The sequence below is a fragment of the Spea bombifrons genome, chromosome 4 (assembly GCF_027358695.1).
Source record: "Spea bombifrons isolate aSpeBom1 chromosome 4, aSpeBom1.2.pri, whole genome shotgun sequence".
In the NCBI taxonomy this organism is placed as follows: domain Eukaryota; kingdom Metazoa; phylum Chordata; class Amphibia; order Anura; family Pelobatidae; genus Spea; species Spea bombifrons.
Genome location: NC_071090.1, coordinates 54,250,120 through 54,274,560, shown reverse-complemented (window position 1 = coordinate 54,274,560; position 24,441 = coordinate 54,250,120). Strand labels below are relative to the sequence as shown.

The 24,441-nt window shown below is 36.9% G+C and overlaps 1 protein-coding gene across 1 annotated transcript in view; it reads left to right on the top strand.

Moving 5' to 3' along the window:
• The window catches only part of CTTNBP2 (cortactin binding protein 2), a 51,738-nt gene extending 29,312 nt beyond the window's left edge, over positions 1-22,426 (top strand). Inside the window, 20 exon segments of the mRNA XM_053464327.1 lie at positions 1,468-1,668; positions 3,151-3,250; positions 4,002-4,149; positions 5,540-5,791; positions 7,825-7,942; positions 8,404-8,673; positions 9,552-9,647; positions 11,526-11,605; positions 14,383-14,469; positions 14,559-14,658; positions 16,317-16,472; positions 16,601-16,788; positions 17,497-17,675; positions 18,317-18,516; positions 19,180-19,365; positions 19,613-19,667; positions 19,815-19,947; positions 20,759-20,857; positions 21,361-21,560; positions 21,562-22,426. Of these exon segments, the coding sequence (XP_053320302.1) occupies positions 1,468-1,668; positions 3,151-3,250; positions 4,002-4,149; positions 5,540-5,791; positions 7,825-7,942; positions 8,404-8,673; positions 9,552-9,647; positions 11,526-11,605; positions 14,383-14,469; positions 14,559-14,658; positions 16,317-16,472; positions 16,601-16,788; positions 17,497-17,675; positions 18,317-18,516; positions 19,180-19,365; positions 19,613-19,667; positions 19,815-19,947; positions 20,759-20,857; positions 21,361-21,560; positions 21,562-21,691 (2,978 nt within the window). The 3' untranslated portion in view covers positions 21,692-22,426.
• The last annotated feature ends 2,015 nt before the right edge of the window (positions 22,427-24,441 follow it).

Genomic DNA, 24,441 nt, shown 5'->3' with positions numbered 1-24,441 from the left:
GGTTTATGTCGCACTACTTAAGCGTTCAACAGTGAAGAGTAATTGAACTATTCTGGACTAGAATGTTTCAAGTTAGACTAGGCACACCTGATGAACCATGGGCAACCTATTAGTTTTATTTATTTTTTATGGTTTGCAGACAAATGCTAAAGCAGAATTTCATTTCCTCAAAACTTGTAATACTCCAACACCGAAAAGATACATCACACAATTATTTTGAATATAGTTTGCTTTCAAATTACTCATTTTTTTTATTTGACGCATGGTGCTTTTGAGTTCTTGGTCAATTCTAAGCTCATAGATTTTCATACCCCATGACACCTTTTGTATTAAACTGCAATTATTTTCTTCAGGTCTTGAAAACGCTATTTTCATTTCACTCTAAAGTAATTTATCCTCTTGATTTGGCTGGGAAGAGGGGTAAAAAAAAATGAATTATCGATCTTGGCTCTCAAATTAACCATCTCTACATTCTGAAGCTGGTGCCAGAAGCTGTTTTTTCCCCCACGCCCTTCTTTGCTGCATGGTCGCCAAGCATTTGCAACCGCTTTCCTTATTAATCACCTTTCTTTTGCTTCTTAAATAAGTTGCAGCATTCGTACCGGGTTAAGATTTTACTTGTCTATGTAATCACCCTCCTTTCTGTTTTGCAAACTCTGTTCTGTCTATGTATTCAATGAATGTTTTTTTGTGTATTTTCTGTATATATTGAATAACTGTAAATAGTCTATATGCAATATTGTGATTGGCACAATAATCTATATATAACATTGGTTAAGTGTAAATTTATTATCAATTGGTTAAATCACAGTAAACGTAAAAATCATATAAGTTAAATAACAGTAAAAAAAACAATTGTGATTTTTTTTCTTGCAGTCTTTTAGCAGTACCAGAGTATACAAACTATTTGGCAACTGGTTCAGCAAATTTCACAAGATTAACAAGATCACTACCAAAGCTGTTGCTTAATAATTTAATCAATAATACAACCAATAATTCCTCATGTCAACCCTGGGCTTGGCAGATCTCAGGAGCCAGGTAGCCCCTTTTAGATTTTTAGATCTGGCTCCTAACCTTGTACCATTTTATATAGATCTCTATGAGTGGACTTCTTTCATATCAGGTTGACTCTCAGATTTGTCTGTGTGGCTCCTAAAATATACACACATTTACACATATACAAACATATACAAACACATTTACACATATATAAACAAATTATTAAAACACAAATCTTAGTTGTTGTTTTTATTTTTTTACCCCATAATTTTCACACATTGCTAGGACAAATTTCTGTTAATATTGGTGTTCAGAGCAACCATTTATCATTGCAACCATATCAAAACACCCATAGGTATCACAAACAGATGTAAGACTCACACAACATTCTTTTGTATGCAAAACCCCTTTTGTTTCTTAATACTAAATATATTTATTCCCCCTGTCATCTATTGCTTTAACACACAGGCTGGTCTCCCTCCCTAACCCCTTTGCTAACAAGTGGTGGTCCTGTTCCCCTGGGAGACAGGTCCACCCTTCTTCACCAAGCTGCTGCCCAGGGAAACGTCACTTTATTATCAATGCTGCTTAACGAAGGACTGGATATCAACAACTTATATAAAGATGGTCATTTTGCCTTGTATTCTGCTGCTGCGAATGGACATTCAGGTGAGATTATTCATTATTATTATTATATTGACTTTGGTGATGATTTAGCTTTCTGTTGCATTGTTGGGCAAGATACTGTTCTGTACATTAAGGTGTATGTTGCCATCAGGAGGGTCAGAATTCATTTTTTCAAATCTACTTAATCAGATCATATTGTTTTTTTTGTTCATTATATAACTTGTAAGAAAACCAATTGTTGGATTTTAAAAAAAAATCTTAACCGATGGTAGATGACCCAGTGATGGCTTAACCCCAAAGTTTGATCGAACCAGAATGGAGAAGTACAAGCCTTTTATGGTTTGTCCTGTTTTGACGCACATGGCTTGGCAAGACTGGTTTGGCTCTAGCTCCTCATTGAATTACAGCCTTTTAGTCCACATATTAATGGTTGCTTCACTCCAGTGCACTTCTGCTGCCAGATGGGGCTAGTCCTGCATAATGTTAAGTTAAATAATAATTAAACATTATTTTTGGAGAGGGATATGAAAAGCTTGGTAGGATTTGCCCTTAGTAACTCATAGTTAACTGATTGAGTTGAAATGCTCAACACTATTTCACTAAACTCGGTGGATTATGAATTAAACTGGTATTTGTAACACTATGTATTATATATATATACCTCCCAAGATTTCCAGGGACTGGCCCAACAAGCAGCCCAACCGTCCTGCTTTAGAGGGGTAGTGAGGATCATTGGCTGGTCGGGGAAATCCTCTGATCTCCCCTGACTGCCCATTAAGTGTTAAAATTTGTTGAGGTCTGTGCTGTAATCACAGCTCCTATGTAACCTTCTTATGGTGTATTGAAACACTTAATTAGGTTAATTCTGCTTCTTGCACCAATTTTGGTCAAGTTTATAGAAAATAAATTATCTTTAAAGGTTTTGAATGCCAATATCATACCATATTTGACATGAGTCCTTGGCGGTCACTGAATGTTCATATATACCAGTACTATAATTTGTCTGCATTTTATGTCTGCAGTGTGCTTGTATATATTTCCTTCATGTTTTATTTGGCTGCGCATAAATTCCATCTGAGAAGCCACCAAACACCTTGCACCAATGATTAAACAGGATGAGTGCAAGGTGTTTCCATACATATATATATCTGCCAAGCTGTGTGAGTATGTATGTATCTATGTGTATATGTATGCATGTATACATCTGAGTATATCCTTGTGTATGGAAGGTGAAAATAGCACTGCACTACACCAGGGGTAGGCGCTAACACCCAGTGCTGGCACTTTGAGGTCTGCAATGTGGTTCCATGCAGAAAATCATGCCTAAAAATGTTCTCCAACACTGGTCTAAAGCAACACAGCTGTACATTGTGAATGGTGAGGTGGCAAGTACCTCATTTAATGTCCACTATACATTTTCTATAAAGGAGCATTTTGCTCATCTTAACTAGCTGGCTTATTGTTTAACGTATTCTGTTTTTTAATACTATTTTCCATTGTTCTTGTTTATTTGTTCACTTGTAGACTGTGTAAAGTTGCTGCTGATGTCTGGAGCACAAGTCAATGCTACTGTTTCAAATGGCTTAACTGCCTTATGTACAGCAGCTGCTCAGGGACATTCCAAGTAAGTGAAGAATGACTTTTTAAGATAGTATGTTCTTTATGTTAGTAAGGTCTGGAGTAGTCGATAAAACTTCTAATATATTTGTGGAAGGTATCCTATTGGGTTTGTCTTGTTAAAGATAGAAAATCAATTTCCCAGGTTCTATATTTTATAATTTTTGGTTGCTAATGCCTTCTAACCTTATCCAATGCTCCAAGTGCTTCTCCTATATGAAACTGGGTACATAAATGAGACCAGTGATGCCACATCATCCATACTGGAACAGGAAAATGCTATATGTGTCGGTATGCCATCTTTGGCAAATGGTACTCTGCAGCATGTATCTTTTAGAAAACATTATATATTAGGAACCCACCTATGTAAATACTAATGGCTTGCGAGGTGGCAGTTTATCTCAAAACTTTTTTTCTAAATCCCATTTTTGTACCCTTTAGTGGATCAATGGGCAAAGTGTATCATGGTCAAATATATCACAAACTTCTTTTCACTATTTTCTCTAGAGCCATTGCACCATTATCCATCTACTTGGTGTTACAATCATTGAAATAATGAGAATTTGGTAATGCTCTCATAGCCTTACGTCTGAATTCTTTGTTACAGGGATAATTCTTTTTTGACAGAGGTTTATGTAAGGAAATGTGTTTTTTTTTTATGTTTATTAATTCTTCTTGCAAACTTTGTAGTGTAATAGCTGAATGTCAATGTTGTAGTGTTATTGCTGAATGAGATAAAATGTAATACATTTCCATAGATGTGCAGAGGTCTTAATTGCATTCAATGCAGACATCAACCATGATGATGGAGGACAGACCCCTTTGTATCTGGCTTGTATAAATGGACATTCAGATATTGTTAAACTGTTGCTTGAAGCTGGAGCTGACCAAAGCATTACATCAAATGTAAGTCAAAGTGTCCAAATGCAATTCATGGATAACCACCAGATACATACATTTACAATGTAGATTTATATTAGGAAGGCATTGCTTTTTACTTCAAGTAATGGTTAACCCACTATTTGAATAAAGAATAAGACAACTTGAGGTTTTGGAAAGATGTTTCCATTTACATTCTAGAACTACAGGTGTCTCCTAACACCCTAAGAATCTCATGAATTTTTCAGAGGGTCTGTAGCATAGAGTCAGGGCACAAAGTGACAAGTTACCACAGTTACAGCTCTAATATTCAAGAAACCATATGGTTTTATTATATCCTTCAGATCTTCCCCTTGTCTTATATATGATTAATAGAATGCTGGCCATACCATGTTGGGGTATCTGTGTATGCTTTTTTTGGATTATAACGGAAGGGGAGAAGTAGCAAAGATTTGTAAAGAATTAACAGTGCGGGAGTGTCATATAACGTAGAGAGCCTAACTTGGTTTGAGGAATTTGGAACCTTATCTGAGGAATTACTGTCCTGTGAATATCCACAGAAGTGGTAGTATGCCTAGCAGAGAGCGCAAACATGAGCGACGTGTAGGGCCGAAGGAAGCTGGAAACTGCGCTTACAACAGTTGGTATGGATCAGGAATACGCTGAAGTGACTAGGACAGACATCAAGTAAAGGCCAGAAAATGATTAACTAGACCATAATGCAGGGTCAGAAAAAAAGCCAAGGTCAGCAATAGGTAATCTGTCCTTGGAGCGGGGTCAGGAGACAACCCATGGTCAGCAATGGGTAAATCAGTCCAAGCGAGGTACCATAGCACAGGCCCATAGATGTAGTCAGACAACAATATCCTAGGTTAGAACTGAAGCCAGAGTGGGAGCAGGGGAAACCGAAACTGGTGTAGCATTCAGGATACATGGGCAACTGCTGAGTTGTAGCAGATAACTGAGACTGAGACAACTGAGCATTTATAGATATGTGTGTGTGTTACCTCTGGCATTGGTTTTTGCCTGCCATGTAATTTTTAATCTATAGCCACATTCTTTGTACGTCTCGTGTTTGCAATGTTTTTTTATTTATTTATTTATTTTACGAGGACATCTATCCTGTCCTGTCTTGTCACCTAGAACCAGTTAGCATAAGTGATGTTCACCTGAAAACCTTGTCAAATCTTCACCCTGAGGTCATTACAAGCAATTTACTTTTGCTGAACTCATCATGCAGCTGTCAGTTCTGACAGTGTCTTGAAGGGCAGTTGTGAGAAGCAAATCTTTTTAAATCGCACTCTAAAAGCCTAACAATACCTGTATAACAATACAAGGCTTGGAAGACTCTTATGCAGTCTGAAAGTATTTCCCTTTCTGGATATGTGAGTTTCTTCAGTATACTTTTTGTTTCTAGGATGGCTGGACACCAATTCATGCAGCTGTGGATTGTGGAAATGTGGACTGTCTCAAACTGCTTATGTATTATGGTGTTACCACTGATGGAAGCCACCTAAATGCAGTACCTAATGGCGACACTTCTGATTTAAAGAACAAAGAGTACAGTTCTTGCAAAACAATCAAACCTGCCATTTCATCTGCCCTGCTCAACTATGCAGATAGAGAAGGATGGACACCTGCTCATATTGCTGCATCTAAAGGCTTTAAGGTATGTTTTCTAGTGAATTCTGCAAAATGGTGTCTTACTTCCCCGTTTGATAAAGGTGTTTGCACCTTTGATTTGGTGTTCCACATTTGAATTAACCATGAAAATAAAAAGCATTAAGTTAATCCTGCAGAACATGCCCCCCCCCCAGCTGGGCTCCTCCCCGTCACTCTAGCAGCTGATCATGGACACAGTTTGAATGCTGCAGACACAAGGTAGTTTATTTCAGACAGCTAGGGTTAGTTAATACTCCAGCTATTGACTACATTTCCATGTCTGGTATGTTACGCATCATGGCAAGTGAGTATTCAACAACTGGATTGCCAAAGCTTTTATATCATTATGGATTGGTACTGCAGCAGCTGTGGGATGAGTATCTCATGATCCTTATCTATCCATTTGGTTCTCTGAACATAATGAGAAATGTAGTAACAGCACTAGAAGTCCCAAATGTTAGACACAACACCAGCAAAATAAGTCTACGAAAGTCTACAGAACAAACACTAACTTTTGTTGACTGCTTCTACAATAATATTCTGCTAGCCAAATTAGCAACAAAGACAGGCAATAGGGATGAGGTAAGGGGGTATCGTGGTGGGATGGGGGAAATGTGGGGAGAGTATTTTGCCCTCCTCCTTGGAAAATATCCTTTGGAAGCCCATGCTTGTATTTAAATGAGAGATGTGATTCTTGTAGAGATCTCAGAACAATTACACTTTTATAAAATTAAAGGGATATTCCAGCCATCGTATGCATTTTAATGCCGAATACATTTCCGTGGTGGAAATTCATATGGGAAATCTGCAGCATCCTTCCTATATGCATGTGCCCCTACCCAGCCATTCTCTATGTAGGAAGACTGCCCCTTTAACAATTGCACCTAAAGTTGCCAGGATAATAGATTATTTGTCACAGCCATGCAATTGCTGATGCAGAACGGTAAGGTTTTGTACATCTTTTATAGTATTGTCACATATATTACAGTAATAAAAGTTTCCTGCTCCCTAGTTGTGCCAATTGTTTCTATTGTTCTCTGCTTACGTTATCCTGCAGTTTCCTCTCGGTGGGAACATTAAAATCACACTCCTCAGTCACATCAGTGAATAACACCAGAGATCAATGCACAACACTTTTTTATGCATGGGGATAACACTTCATTTAAAACGACTTTCACTCTGTGTTCTATTAACATGCTCTATAATTCATGAGACAGAAAATGATGGAAAAAACCCCGAATGTTTCCAGTTACTAATGCGGTCCTCTCCATAAGGAAATTAAGTAAATACTTGGCACTGTTGGCAATTTGATTTCAGACTGCATTAAACTCGTTCTAAAATCCATTCTGTTTTCTTTTTTTCTCTACTTTTTTAAGTACCGGTAATACATACTGGGTTGTGATTTGCATGTTTTAATAAAAGGATGGCGTAAAATCATGTTGTACATACGCTCAGAAGCCGAACACCCATGGGCACCAGGGTGCAGTTATCATATAACACACACAAAAATAGACACTGACAGTTTGTTGTCATGGAAAATTCAGTATTGTTTGTATAATTTAAACCTTGAGATGAAAGAAAAAATTGACCGATCAATAAATGTTTAGTTGCTTTATATGCTAGAGAGCGCAATTAATGTTTCATTCAGGTGGAACAGCACCTTGAATGCACACTTAGGTTGGGGATATTGGAAATCTGGTAATTTAAAATGCAGCAGCTGATGAAGAGCCTGCTGGGGCCTTAAGGTATTTGTCAATGCGCTGTACATGCATGAATAATATACTAATTCTGTTGCTACAGCTGGATCTTGAAGCATTTCAGCCATGGGCAGAATACTAATGGAACTGATCAGTGGGTTCCATTCTATTGCTCTGAATTCTGCGTGCTTTACTACATTCTCTGTGATTTTGTATGTTTCTGACTTAAAGAAATGTATGTTTTAATAGTATTTTTAAAGAAATGTATTAAGAGCCATAAAAGTGTGTAAAAATTTCTGAAATAGCATTGAATTGTTTCTCAAATGCACTTTATTTCTTCCAGAACTGCTTGGAAATTCTATGCAGCCATTTTGGCCTTGACCCAGAAAAACAAGATAACTGCAACCGTACTGTTCACGATGTGGCCACAGATGACTGTAAACAGCTCCTGGAGAACTTCAGTGAGTTTATTTATATATTATCAATTGTAACACTCCTACCCAATACCAATGTTTGACGTCTAAGAGATAAAGGAATCAAATATTTAGGGGAAGAAATCTTTCCTTGAAATCTTGTTGCTTGCAGAAAAAGATTACTATGTTGTCATGCTCTATATGCGATGAAGATTCTCCTATTTTCTAGAAGACAAAGCTCTTGCGACTTCTGTTGCCCGGGTTGGGGCAGCCTCTCGTATAGATCTCATTGATACTTACTTGGCATATGAGCCAAAGGTTGGCTGTGTTCGATCTAGGCCAAATCCAGTATCAGTGTTTGATATATTTAGTTTCCTACCACAATTCTTTTATTTTACATTTATTTTTGACCAGAACTAGATTCATGGTTTCATTGTGGTTATGTTCGGGGGGAAATATATAAAGTCTCATTTTCACAGAGCACATTAACATAGCTTTCTGTGTTACAGACTCCTTCAGGATTCCCGTTAGGATTTTGCTGAATGAGAACATACAGGTCTGCTATAGTACAGATGAGTCTGAAAGTGAGGAAATCTGTTCCGTACGCATTCATAAACACACGTCGTGGGATGATTTTTCGCTGCTTGTGAATCGGGCCGTTTCTAACCATTTCATGTCCGTGCTTTCCGATTCATGGGATAGTCGAGAAGACCTGACGTCTAACAACACTAGTGAATCCTGCATTGGCCTGTCAATCAGTGACCTGTCATTCAAACTGGGTATGATAGCTTTCCAATGTACATTTGTAGATTCCAATGAAATAGTTGTTAAGCACTGGCTCATGATATATACAACAAAGGACAGTAATGGAGACCACATCTCCAGAAGTATATTTACATACCGGAGAGAGTTCAAAGGAGGGCTATTAAAATGGTAAGTGGTTTGCAGGGTACAGGTTATCAGGAATGACTAAGGGATCTAAATATGTATAGCCTGGAGGTGTCAGTACTTACCCCCGAAGCTGCAAGCACCCAACTCACAAGTACGCCAGGTCCAGGCCTTACTCGTGGTAAGCAATCACATGATCAGTGGATCTTGCATGTGAGAGGACGGCGTGCACGCGACTGGCGTCTCCATTTTTTTCTACCTTATTCCCGGTTTGGCCTGAAATTAACCTAAAAGTGGTTGGTGCTATTTCCTGCATCTGTGATTTAAGGTGTTCGACCTGGATCTCCTTTTGACTCTGCTCTATAACATAACTTGTTATTGCTAAATAATAATTGGTGTTATGACGCTTGTGCTTTTCCTCGTCCATTCAGAAATGGGTTAATGTACTCCACTTCCTAATTTTGATTTCTCTCTGTATATTAAATATGTAATGGTGCAAAAACTTTTGCTATTTGGGACATATTTATGGAATATATTGTTCCATAAAGATTAGAACATTCTAAAAGCTATCAAGTGTCATATAACCATTGTAACAACTATTTCTTGTTATTATTATTAGGACATCTAGAATACAGTACCTTAGTGTCACTAGGTGATAAAACGTTTTGTTTTCATTACCCTTATTTCACAGGAGAATTCTTGCAAATGTTCCCTTTTTGTCAATTTTGAAATGGCTCGAGTGATGATAGCATTGTCTCTTCCTTCCTAGGAAATACATCTTGGGCAATTGGTCAGATTTTTCTCCAGTCTCCATGGGAATTCCTTAAGATGAGCAAAGTGGAGCATATATCTGTTTTAGTACCGGGTAGGTCAAAGTATAATGATGACTTATTGACTTTGCCTTTGCAGAGCTAAGCAGTTTTACAATTTAAGCTTTGCTATTCAGTTTGGCAATTTCAAATGAAATGTCTTTTTAGCAACCATTGTAGTAAATGTGCTTTTGCTGTCCTTTTGCCATTGCAGATTTTTCTTCTGTTTCTCCTCTATGGGTATACGATAAGGACAACTGTATGACCCTTCCTAACATTAGCAACATACATTTCCATGAGAGGGCTTAGACTCTTTTTTTCTCTTTAGTAAAATGGAACGATTACTAATATCTAGCTGTTAACGTGGCTTGATCTACACATTGACACTGGGAATTCACAGGTGCTTTTTTATCTATGTGAGCAGCTGATCACACTGAAGCTACTAAGTGCCTCAGAGGGATTCTCATGTCTGTGCTGGTACTTGCTCTACGTTGAGAGGAACCCTTATTCTGATTTTTCTGCTGAGTTGACTTTCTCATGAGAAATCATGAATAGATAGTAGATAATGAATAGATTATGACAGGGCTCGACAAATCCTGGGAGGTGTGCCTGGTACATTGGCGGATTGGGGGTCAACTATAATATTAGAATGCGTCTTTGTCTGGGGATGTGTGTGTGTTTCTATGTCTGGGTATGTTAGCGTGCGAACATTCCCTTAATTTATATAGGGACAGCAGATGCTGTAGCGCTGTTACAACATAGTATGGAATCACACAATAACAAACTGGTACAAAAGGAGAAGAAGGCCCTGTTCTTGAGAATTTACAATCTAGTTGAACATGTATTTTTGTCTAGGTGTGTTAGCGAGTGTCTAGGTGTGTATGTATGAGTGAAAAATCAGAAATGCATGCCAAAAGCTAAATATATTAGTAAAGCTGAAGCTTAAAAAGGTGTCCTGCTAGCACCATGCATAAGTAATGTCAGATGTATAAGCCTAGCACTCCTAAATCCACCAAATAAATACCAAAAAACTCTTATAAAACTATATATTTACTGGGTGCTGTGAGATTCTACCCTTGATAAAGGCATATAGTGTTAGTGCAAGTGACTCTCCCAAGGTCAGGCTCTACATCCGCTTGTGGCCTGGTAATGGTGTATAAGCTGGCCTTGCCCCCCTGCTTGGCTATACTGGGACGCAGAGGCAAGTGCTGAGGGCACCCAGGCGCCTGGGTTATGGGACAGTCATGAATGAAGTTGCTTCATTCCGTATTATGTGTGTGAATCCGCTATCCGCTAGTCTACCAAAGTTTGCTTTTGAACTGACATGTTGTGCAGTTTGCTTTTTTTCTGCCTTTTCTTCCTCGTCCTGGTCAATTCCCAGTGTTACAGAGACCACCTGTCTATTGAGATGGTTATCAAACTGTTCTATTAACTTCCCGGCAACGGTATCAAGATCACTGGCTGGGTATCTCCTGCTGGATGAACTAAGATTACATTTGATTTGCCACGCTTTTAACTTTATTAAAAATACTTAGATGAATGGTTTTGAGTGTTTTAACGGATATATATATATGTAAGGCAACTATTAATCCATTTCCTGTTCCTTTGCATATGGCCGAGAGATGTAAATAATGCATTTCTGTGTATAAGAACGGAAGATTTCCTATAAGGTCTAGGATTTCTTAGAATAAGTCATTTAATACTGTGTGCTCATTAAATATGTATCTCTATTCAGGGTAACGGCGTCATTCGCTCTCTGTTGGATAAAAGCTCTCAATAATTAATGACCATTTATAAAATGTTATTAATATGTGAAAATTCATTGCGCTTTTCTGCTGTGTGTTCCGACCCAACCTATAGTCTGTAAGACGTATTGTGCTTGTTCTTTTACATTTGCTATACATGTAACATATTGTTGCATTATTACTCTTTAGGTCCAAAGGATGGTTCTCTTAATGGTGTGGCTTATGCATCCATGATCCCGATTCAGACACTACAAAACTTCCTCCGTCTGGTATGCTTTGACTACATAGAGTACTATATATATATATATATATATATATATATATATATATATATATATATATATATAGCAGGGGTTGTATCTATAATTGTATTTATATGTATACTGTTCTCTATAGGTGTATATACACAGGTGAACTATATATACTATAATGTGAATATCCTTTTTAATGACTGATTTCTGTGAAAATGATACACAACGTGTTATAATTCGAAGTAAAGTCCCAATGAAGAAGTGATTTATATTCTACTTTACAAAATCACCAACAGTTTATAAAAAGCAAGTTGATGCCATAATCTCCTGTATTTAGAGGTACAAAATGAAATTTATTTCATGCAAATTATGTAATAGAAACACAATCCCTTGGTGAAATATAATAATTTAACTAACCCACTCCTAGCACCACATCACCTAAATAGTCAAATAAATAAAATAAGGATTTTTGAAAATGTCAGATGCCAATAATGTCTCGTGTTTTGATGTTGGAGACCCAGGTGAAGTCACACTAACATATTATCTAATCAGATCCTATTTTGAAATATAAAACTTTAATGTTTGCAATATTTAGATATTTCTGAATAGTTTTCCATGTTTAAAATATTGTCTGTTTACTTTTAATTGATACATATAGTCAAAATAGAGTTCTTGGAAACATGATTCAAAAACTACAACATAAACTAACAGAGTTTCATATTAAAGGTACAATGGATAAGAAAGAAATATTTAGGTTATTTTTAAAGGCAACTGAGTTATTTTCGGTTCTGGGATGAACTGTACTTTAAATTAATCCTTCATGTTAGCACAAATGAGCTGTTCTCTGCTTCCTTTGTAATTAGCCATTGTACCCATCCATTGATGTCAGAATGTGGGGCGGAATACCAGCTGTGCTCTTATTCATGACAAAATACATTTGTGGCTAAACTTATGTTTTTGTTATTTTAAAAATAATTTTTAAAAAAACAAGCTCATGTAGCCTTTTTAAGACAAAATTAGCCTAATTAAATGGATAACAAGCTTTTGTTTTCAATACCATGTTATTAAAACATTTAAAGGAATGTAAAAATAGGATCGCTGAGGACCATTATATATATATATATATATATATATATATATATATATACAGATTAATGGTATTTTATGCAAAACCCGAGGAGGTGGGATTTAAAATTAGATTAAAGTTCAAGTTTCCATCTCAGATTGCCAAATTTATAATGTTTCTAAAGAGATATCAGTTTTTGTGATTACACATGAAGAAGCAGAGCCCTTGGGTTGTGGCAGCTGAGAAGTTTGGGAACTCAGTAGCACGTAGTTGCAGTGAAGATGAAAAGGCCAGTTTGGAAAAGGGAGAGGGAGTGCTGCAAGCGCCTTTTGATAAAGAGATAAGCTCCGCATCCTTTCACACTTTACATTATGTTTCTTACATAACCTTTGGGGCCGCCCTAGGGCAGCGTTCCCAGTCCCTTCTACCTGGTCGGAGTCTCTGGTGCAATAAAAGGCACTATGAAACTTTAAGAAATAGAACTCCAGGATAGGACATCATATCTCAACCTGCTTTATCTGGAGCCGGCACAGCCTCCATAGCGTAAATAGGCTAGTTGGAGAGAGCAAAGGTCTCCCTTGTAACCAGCCCACTGCCCCCACCCTGGACCTGCAGCCCTAGGCCAGGATACGTCACTGGTCTCGTACGCTCTATAACAAGGGAACATGTTATTGTCTCCAAGTATTGATTTATTGACTTTATAAGACATTCTAGAAGACTGCTAAGTGATTTGTTTTTCTGAACACGTGGATTTCAGCCTCATTCGGATTGGTGAAGTCCATGAATTTTACTTGTCCTTCAAACGTAGTGTTAATAATAATTTCTGCAGATAGAGGTGTATTTATCTCTGCCACTGCCCATGGCTTGTCAAAGGATAGTGCCTTCTGCACCTACCTCCATATCCGTCTTTTAGGGATTTGGGACATCAGTTATCTATTTTAATCAATTTGTGGCATACTAGGGAGCTGGATCACTCAACAAGGCTATCTGCTCCCCAGTTTTGTGGCTACTACCCCCGCTTTACAAATATACCACCGTCTGTGAATAAGATTTCTATATTTCATCTCACAGCTTGAGCTAAGCATGATGCGTTGATCTCAATATCTCTAGTGGAATTGCATGCTATTGCTCTTTAGGATATGCTGCCACCTGCTGTTCAAATATAACTACTAAATATTGCTCTAATATAGTCAAATTTGAGATACCTTCATTTGGCAACCAAATTGCATTTGAGTGGAAGCTTTTAAAATCTCATAGGCCTCTTATTCACTAATATTATTACAGTATGCAATCTAATGCAATTCAGTATCATCTATATCAAATTTGGTAGAAAGACCTTTTTCTTTCCACAGCTAAAATTGTACAACATTATACTTTTACACTAATGCATGTTATTTGAGCCGGTGGTTCTCAGACCCATCCTCAATGGCTACCAAAGATTTAAGAAGAATACTAAACTCATGGCTGGTTATTCCTTGAACATTACTTGTTTAAATATTGGCAGACAATAGCTGACTTTGTGTATTTTTGAGAAGCCACATTATCTTTGGAAGAAGGAAATAGTTACTGTAGGAAGTGTCTCTGAACATAATATTGGTGGAATAACATTCTTGAGTGGTCATTCCATATAATGACACCCTTATAAAACACGATCATTTACAAGGCTTTGTTTAATTGTTTCATTTAACTTTCTTACTTCCTATCTAATTCATTGTTTTTGCTTACGTAGGTTGAACAGTATCACAATGTGATCTTCCAAGGCCCAGAGGGAAGCTTCCAAGAGTATATAGTGGAGCAGCTGGCCCAATTCATGAAGGTAATGTAAGATGCTAGGAGTGCATAATCTTTAAGCCAAGGGTGGACCTAAATTCCACTGATTTATTTTTTAAACTTTTTTTATAACAGCAAAAGGAAGATATCACTGGCTTTAAGTGTGACATTGTCAAGGTAGAAGTGGATGGTGACTTGTCCAGGGAGCAGCTTGTAGATGTATTCATCAATTCAGGTAAAGAGCTTTATTTCAAAGGTAAACAGACCAACTGGGATTCTTTTGTAGTCTTTGCATAAACCAAAATGGCTGCCTGCATAAAAAGAAAGAACGGTAATGATGTGCAAATCGCACAATTTTCAGATGGTACAGTACACGTCGTATATACTCAAACCTGAAGTAAATTATTATTAGGTTAGCACAGTTAGGGAATTTAAACTTGCAGGTGGTAGGCACAAGGCTGTCCTTAACCTAAGACAAAACCTTATTTGGATTGTTCTTGGTTTTAAGGTTTTTTAAGCAGAAAAAATATTGCAAATTAGATGGGGAAAAAATGCTTTTTTGCCTGCTGATAAATTCAAATTCTGCATTGCAAGAAAAATTAGCCAGTATTTTGTTTTCATCTGTACTGATAGGTACATCCACATCTTTCCATCTGAAAAGGGTATGTTTGGAGTAGTGGAATATTGTGTGGCACTATATATTGCTCTGTTATGATACACTGGTATTTTTGGTTAATTTCTTATTATCATGATTGAAATATTTTCATTTAAAAACATCAGTATTTACACATGGGTGTTCCTTCTAAATGTTCTAATGTTGCAGAATAAGAAGGTCATACAGTGCTGTGAAAATATATTTGCCTCTTCCTGATTTCTTCTATTTTGCCATATTTGTCTCACTTAAATGTTTCAGATCATCAAACTACTTTTAATATTAGACAAAGATAACAGTAAACACAAAATGCAGTTTTTAAATGATGATTTCATGTAAAGAAGAAAAAGCTCTCCAACTCTAGCTCCAGTGAACCAGGGTTAGATTCATTATCTACAATTGAAGAAAACTTGGAACAGTGGTGAACCTTCCCAGGAGTTTTCGGCCTACCAACATTCTCCAAGAGCGACAACTCATCCGGGAGGTCACAAGAGATACCAGACTAGCATGTAAAGAACTGCAGGCCTCACTTGCCTCAGTTAAGGTATCAGTGTTTATGATTCCACATTAAGAACATCGACAAACACAGCGATTGTAGTGTGATTGTCTGGGGCTGCTTCCGGACCTGAACGACTTGTCATAATTGATAGAACCATAAATTCTGCTCTCTACCAGAAAATCTTGAAGTAGAATGTACGGCCATTAGTTTGGGACTGAGGCGAGACAGTGATCTGAAGTCCCGCTCTGAATGGCTCATAAGAAACAAAATGAAGCTTTTGGAAGGGCCTAGTCAAAGTCCTGACTTGAATTTGATTGAGATACTGTGGTAAGACCTTCATGCTGAAAACCTTCCAGTGTGGCTGAATTAAAACAATTCTGCTGAGAACAGTTTGGCCAAAATTCCTCCACAGCAATGTAAAAGACTCATTGCCAGTTATCGCAAACGTTTGATTGCAATTGTAGCCGCCAACTGGCACAATCCGTTATTAGATTTAGGGGGACAATTACTTTTTCACATGGGTGATATAGGTTTTGATTAGGTTTCAATACATGCAATAATCATTTAAAACCGGCATTTTGTGTTTACTCCCGCTGTCTCCCGTTGCTTTGTCTTATATTAAAAACAGTTGGATGATCTGAAACAGTTAAATGTGACAAACAAAAATAGAATAAATCGGGGAGCAAGCAAATACAATTCCACAGCACTATATAATGATACACATACTTAATTTCCACTACAGCTTGCTTGATTCCAGTTTCTGAGCTGCCACCAGCAAAAAAGAAAACCATTATCATTCTGCGGAACCTAGAAAAGACCTGTATTTCAGAATTACTTGGGGACTTAATGGCACCTTTGGAGAATCGTGGTTGTGAAAATCCATATTCTGTTCAAAGAGGTAGGTAAACACACAATCGTAAAAATAAAGAGCAGCTGTAACATTAGGCTTTTTTGAGTATATATAATATATATATAAATATAATATTTTTTTTTATAATATAGAATTTTCGTTCTTTTTTCTGATAGCAAATGGCTTGTCTGATAGCTATTATTTCCATGAAGATTGCTTTTTAATGGGGACTGTTGCTAGATCCAGACTGCAAGGATCAGAGTTACTTGTTCAGCAGCATTTCCGCTGGGTTCAACTAAGGTGGGACGCAGAGCCCATGCAAAGTGTGCTCCAGAAGTTCTTGAAAAGGAAAGCTCTATTTAAGGTAAGAACCAGACTATCAACTAATTTTAATATTCAATTAAAAATAAACTGCAAGCCTCTGTTAGTATAGCATTAAGAATACTGTTATATAAAAAAGCTGGGAGGTACATTGGCGTGCTTCAGCAAATTAGTCTACATTTAGAGTTTTAGAGCAAGAGTAGGTTAACATCTTTTGAAGTATAATGAAATCTCGGCTTAATCCTCTTTAGTAATGATCATTTCATTAGAGATGCTGTATTCGTTTACAAAGATAATTGACACAGAAGGAAAATATTGATTTAGCATAAAATGGCATAGTACCAGTGCAGTCAAAAATCTAGAACGATTGATTATATTTTCAGTATGGCTTTTGAAGATCACAGCTTTTTTTTTTTTTTCATCAAGGGAAATGTATTTTAACATATTTAATGCTCTTGCCTTGGAAATAGAATGTCATAAATATCTTATGTATTCAGACACAGGAATATCATGTGTAAAAGATTGTGAAACTATTTTTTTTTTTTAATGATTAAAAAGTAATAAGTAAAAACTAGTTATATGTTTGACATTTTTGGATCGTGCAATATTACCAAAATCACTTTTCTAAACACTTTAAAGCTCACAACTCATTTGATATTGGTATTTTAATAAAGTTTCTAAACATAATGAATTGTTAAATACAGCATGTTTGAATATGTTCATCTTCATTTGATCTATACTCCTCTATTAGTTCCGAGGTAAAATGCCAACCCCAGGCGATCCTGTTTGTAAAGGCATTGACTGGATATGTGCTGTGTGGTACCAGTTGAACTCCTGCTTGTCCAGACTTGGTACCCCAGATGCTCTGCTTGGACCACAACAATTCCTGTCTTGTTCGATAGTCCCGGGAAATGCACACATAATAGTGAAGTAAGTGCAAACCTTTAGCGTTGTCTGTCTTTGTTAGTAGCTCATGCTGCTGTATTTACTCCTCTCTCATAAACAGATCCAGATGATTTCACTATTGGCTATATTGAGCAGCAGCAGGGATCAAGTAGTAGAGAAGGACATTCAGCATTGTTTTTAAAATAAGATTATTCATAAACCATCACATATTGTTTCTCAATTTAACTTCAGTATCAAAAGGTGGATAACGTGCTGCTGGATTGTTTGTTAGTGCTTTGGAAGTAATGTGATAAGAATGTATAGCCTCAATGCATAGTGTAGATAACCCTTAGGCCTAAAGTTGAGCTCTGTTATGAATGAGCCTATACAAATTCTAAATGATTTAATCAAAGGGGAACAGTACAAAAGAGTGTTGAGGATTGAATTCAAGGTTCAAAAGTGAGAAGTAAGAGCCACTCGGGTAACATACTTTTTATGGAAGTATGGAAGATGACTTTGGGAAATGACAGGGACCTCCTCAAAGAAGTCAGAACTCAGGACATCTACATGGAAACTAGAACTTAGTAATTTGTTTTAGGAGTCCAGAAGGAATGCATTCATAATATAATACAAGGTATTGTGTTTACTACATATTTATTGTGATTTCACTTGTCTTTCGTTTTTAGATGGCTGTCAAAATTGTGGAATGCAGTCATTGTTCCCAGAGTCCAAGAAGCAATACTCTCCATAGCAACAGTCAAGAGACCATCTAGTCACACCACAACCACTAAAGCTCCAAGCCAAGGTCAACAGGCAGTTGTGAAAGCTGCTCTCAGCATCCTGCTCAATAAAGCCGTTCTACATGGATGTCATCTCTCCGGAAATGGTAACAGAAGTCTCTGTAAATGTAAAACGTATACCATGAAAAATCCAATTCTAACAATAATTTATAAAACTATTCCCAACTCTTTACTAAAAGTAACATTTTGTTAGCTAATTCCACTTTATACTCCCCACATGGTTTATATGGTTATATGAGATTACAAGAATGATAATGATTTGATAATCCCGGACTCAGTCAGCCGAATTATATATTTACATCATGGATAGTGCACTACCCGATGTTAACTAGAAACAGTAAGCTTTGTATACACCGGGTAAAACAGAAAGGTAAAGGATTTTGATACTTTAATCATACTTGGACCATAGTCATCATCATAGATTGACCCATCTGGTCCCATTTAGTTTTTATGTGCTGCTTTGTTTAAAATGAATTGTTTATCATTTTAATTTTGTAAAATGTATGAGTTTGACCAATTTATGTTGTTCTGTTCTTAAGCGTTAAAAGATATTTTGAGGCACATGTTAATTTAGATTTATGTCTATGAGATGGTGTCATGTTATTCTAGGGACTTTCCTGTAAATGTGACCACTCTAGAGTCCCTTGGTTCACATTTCTGAAGGTGTGGTAAAATAGTGTGTGATTTGTGATGGTTTGACTGCATGATATAGAAAACATGTTAGTGTGTTTTATTTATTGTCATTACAGATTTAGAGCAATACATAGCAGATTTCAAAGGAGGGCACTTCCCGATGTCAATGAGTTCCACCTACAAGCCTGGAGGGAAGAAAAACTTAGAGAATGGATCCTGGAGAAAAGTCAGCACAAGTCCTCGTAAAAAATCAAGCCATTTGGCATCATCATCCTGGTGTAAGCCAGAAAGGAAGCAAGCAGGTGACATTTACATGCTAATTAATATCCTGTTCATTTAGATAAATAATATCAGCACTGTTTTATTGGGACTTTGTGATTCACACATTGTTTTGCCTTCAGAAACATGTTATATAAAGGGATCAAGTAGGACAATAAAGCCAAGTAGACTCTATAAAGCTCAGTGATTGCACATTTTATTCCCATGTATATTTATTTATGCCAATTGCACACCAATCATTTAAACACACTTCTACAATATTCTGCACAGGTGGTGCATTGGACAATACGAACAAACAAGGAAGCATGGTATCTGAAACAAAAAAGTAAGTTAAAATAGTACTCTTTAAACAAATCAAATGTTGTACAAAGCCCAACAGAGCAAACGTCAGCTGCCTCAGTTGTGCCTTCTGTACGTGAAGGCCAGTGACAAGGATCTTTAATGTACAAAGTGGGGCATATTTGTTTTTTAGGCCTTTTGAAAGTAACCATCCTAGAAACCTGAAAAGTGAACAAAGGTTATCCAATGGTTCAGATGATGAGGTGGACCTTGTGAAGGAGTTGCGTACCATGTGTTCCAGCAAGTCAGAACCAGACATTAGCAGGGTATGTATGTGTGTGTGTAAATACATGTATTTGTTTATATAAAATTAAATGCATGGTATAAAGTAGACTTGGGTGCCGGACAACTCTTTGTGTTCATCTTCGTGGGGGAAAAAATCTTTGTAATCCACGAATATTCACCTGTTCCTGTCTTTGGTTCGCACAAATATTTCTGTACGTTCTTTGTGTTCGTTTTTTTCTTAGTTTTTTGCCGTTTTCTGTAGAAGGGGTTAATATGGGGTTAACGCTGTACGCAGTACGCAGTACGCAGTACGCAGCAGCTTTGTCCCCAGGATTTTAAATGTCTGTACGAGCAACTCAACTCAAGTTCCGCCGTCAGGAGTTAAAGGGCCGTGCGAGTGAGACTATTGGTCGCCTGCAGGGGCCTCCCAATTGGTTGATGCCAGAGGAGGTCCCTGTCACCCTGCTCCACGAGTTAAAGGTCCAATAGAGTTGTTTGCACGGCCCTGACTGCGAACCTACGGATTTCCGCTCCTGTTAACCCCTGCAATGCTGCGTAGATAAGGTAGGCTAGACGCGGTAGGGATCAGGGAGATTAGTAAACAAACAGAAGATTCTTTGTTGTGTGTCTCCGTCTTCGTATAGGTTTTGCCGCCGCCATGCTCGTATGTACGGTATTTGGGCTGAACAGCGAAAACGCACCCTTCGTGTTCGTTTTCATGTTCGTCTGAATACGAATGCACAAGTCTAGTATAAAGTATAGGCCATAGAACCATCCTGTATCTTATTGCCACACTGTATGACCGTTCATATGTTAAGCATTAATTTACTTATGGTCTTGCTTCTCTTTCAGATTGCTGATTTGGATAATTGTTTAGTAATATTTAAAAGTCACACTAATGACCAGCATTCAGCACAAATTAACAAAGCAGATTTCAAAAAGCCACATAAAGTAAGTTATATTTATATAAATTCTTTTCTTTTTAAAATGGGACAACTTCTTAGAGTTTTTGAACATTTTATCGCAAAGTCATGTGTATTTTTTTTTGGTATATTAGTATTTGTCCTCCATTACTTTTAGTTGGGTGGTTTAGGTATATTGATCCAGATAATTCTCTGTTTGTCATTCATAGCATCTAGCGTTATACCTGCCTTTACGTTTGTATGTCACAGCATTGGATGAATGTGAAGGTGTTCTAAAATATGTAAAACAAAATAATTTAGTAAACCCTTATTGAATGGCTTTTCTAATACAAATAAGCGATACAGTATTGTATTGCTATTCAAACATTCGGTAGTCATTCAAAGGGTTAAAAAAAAACGTAGTAAGCAAGGACACTTTACATTTTTGGGGGAAGCTAACCAGAATTAGTTAAATAATTGCCCACTATCTCTTTTATTCTTTTGATACTATGACAATAGGATAAGCTTACCTAACCATGCTGTTTTTCACAGGATGAGGTCAGTCCTCCCAGCAGCAACGATACATCAGAATCCAGCAGCCAGAAACCAAAACCAGATCATGGTGTTTCAAAGGCCAAGTCCTTACTCCCCGTACCAAGGAAAGCCAATCCCTGTGGTACATCCAGCAGGAAAAGCAGCAGCAATACAAGGCAAACCGCCAATAACAATGACTCTAAAGATGACATTTGGAGCTCACACAAACACGGATCTAAACAAACCTAACAAATGTGGAGTTTGTATCATTGTGTTCTTAGTTAGAGCGGAGCAACCTGTGGACCTTCGTTTGCTGTGTGATTATTGCTACCATCACGGGTGGCCTTGAATAATGAAGTCCAACAGCAAGAGGTCCATAGGTTGCCCACTCTTGCTTTAGCCTTTCAATGCAGGTGACCCCAAAGCACATGATTTGCTAGCAATGCATTGTGGGTTGTTTTAGCAGCTAAGGAATTCATTTTCATGTATAGAAAATCCATGTAAATAACAAATTAAGGTGTCTCCCTGTATTATAGTATGTATATGGGGGCATAAATAGTTTATATGTAAATATGTTTATAACATATTGATGTAAGTTGTTATATGAAATATTTCTTTGGAAGATGTATGATTTTACCCAGAAAAATGATTACTAGTATTATTTATAATGGAAAGCTTCTCATGGCAAATGTTTCGAAAAACAAAGTCGTGGACAATTCTGACAAGCGATGTGTAGGAATATTTAATTCACGTTTGGTATTGTATGGTCTAAACCTTGTACAGTATTGATTCACAAAAAATTAACATGATCTAGTATTAAAGTATTTTTGGGGTATTTAAAGTTCTGCAATCACAAATATGCTTCACAGCAATAAAAATCAAACCCATGAAAGATACAATTAGTGCACCTTTTTATAAAAGCCATATAGAATCTGTAGACTGTTCCTCTGGGTAGCCAGAAGAGAAGTTTGCTTCCCATATAGTACATATCCTGCCCTTTTGTTGCTTGGTGTATTTATGTTTGCTGCTTTTTTATATCTGTAGCAAAATGTTTCCTAATGCAATAAACACAATTACGCACAAACGGCTGTGTGATAATTGTATGAGTTGTTCTACCTGTTAAAATAAATTGATTAACATGTAATGTCGGCTTAAGTTGCTGACCAGTTTATAAAGAAAAAATATATATATACGATGTGTTTTACTTAAATTTTGTTGAAACTAAACTAGCACTGGTCTGTCCTGGATGTATTTATTATTATTATTATTACATTATTGATATATTAAAATGTGGAGGTAAATTACTGCTACATGTATTATTTTGTCCATGTCTTCCCTGACAATGCATGTAAGATAGGCTCTGTGCCCCTCTCACTATTTTGCTTCCCTATCTTGGGGAGTCTCTCCATCAATCGGAGGTATAGGATTTATATGACTGTTATGGGCCGCAAAATGGAACAAAAGGTGAGAGTGAGGCCACTCTGCATTTTTCCCACTCCCAACCATGGATGCCTCTTCCATGCCCTCCCTCCTGGGTCCTGATGTCTCCTTTGAGTTGGCCATGCTGGAAGGGAGCCGATTCCCTCATCTCGGCGTACAGTAGAATGCGTATGCAGGTGATGTAGCAGTCACACGATGATGTCACAAGAATTGTCTCGAGTACCAATTTGTCAATCTAAAAAAACACGCTTATAGTAGGATTTCCTTGTATAAGTCTCTGTTGATTGCTTTTGCAGTTGGATTTGATTAGTTGTAGGGGGGGAAGCAACTGACTTGTTTCACCACTAGAGGGCAGCTTCTTCGGAGATAATACATCAAACACATAACTTTGCAATTATGTTTCTCTTATAGAATACCCTTAAACGAAGAAATGTCAATAATTAAAGTAAAACATCAGTAATCCACTTGGGGGCTGTTTTGTGGTGAATTCTAGTTGTTCGCGGAGTTGAATGGGTTAAGCAGGGAGAGATGGTGCCTCTTCTATTGTTTATTGTTATTTATCGTGCAACTTTTAGTTTGAGTATAAATATATCACTTTGTATGCACCTTTTTTATTCCAGATTTAAAGGGAAAAGTTTAATGAGGTGATGCATTTTTGTTAAATATTTTGTATCATGTATTACTATTTTTTATGGCTATTTATCTTATATTTAACTTGTATTTTTTTATTCCAGTGGTTAAAAACAAGCTGGCATTCCTGCTGAGATTCTGAATGCTTGTCTGCCCGGCTATGAACTGCTCTGGTTCTCTGCCTTGGAGTTAGATGGAAGACAAGAATCATTGTGAATGAAAGGACACTGGGTTTTAGCGGCTTTTTTTTTAAACGGAGAAAGAGGTCTCCATCACCGGGACAGTGGTTGTCATGGAAACCCCCTTGTTGAGTACTGCGGATCTGAAACAAAGACTTTCAATAGTTTTAACATGCTTATGGATTTTGAACTGAATCTCTGATTTGATTTCTATTGTGTATCCTTGATATAAATGTCCCTAGTATATTTGCAGAGATCATAGTGTTGAATGAAATTTTAAAAGAGATGAAGTGGGTATTCATAGATATGTCAAGTGTATTTCCGGGGTGTATAAGTTTATGAATGGTAGCTTATCATTTGTATTTGTAGTGATGATGGTATTAAATTGAGTACTTAAAGTCATGAACTGAACATTCATAGGTGTCCAAAGAATGTGTTTCAAATGTATTTATGCAACTATTAAAGTGATACAATCTATATTATGCTATTATATTAAATCTCTAAAGTATATATACACTATCAGATTTGATTTATTAAATTTAATTTAGCAGACTCTCCTATGCTGTTTCTTTTCAGAAATCGAGGGTTCTCTTTAAACTAGTTAGGTCACTCAATTAAATATGGACAGTGAATTTCAACATTCACTTGTTAAATCTGATATTTTTAATTTGGTAACAAAATACTTAAAATGTTGAAAGACTTCATGCAATTTGAATTTACCATCACTTATAGCTTTGTTGCATAGTCATTGGTAAATTGTGTAATTTGGCTTGGCATGTACACATTCATACCAAAATATTTCCTTTCAGTTTGAGGGTGTGACGTCTATAGTTCGATTGATAGTCATAGG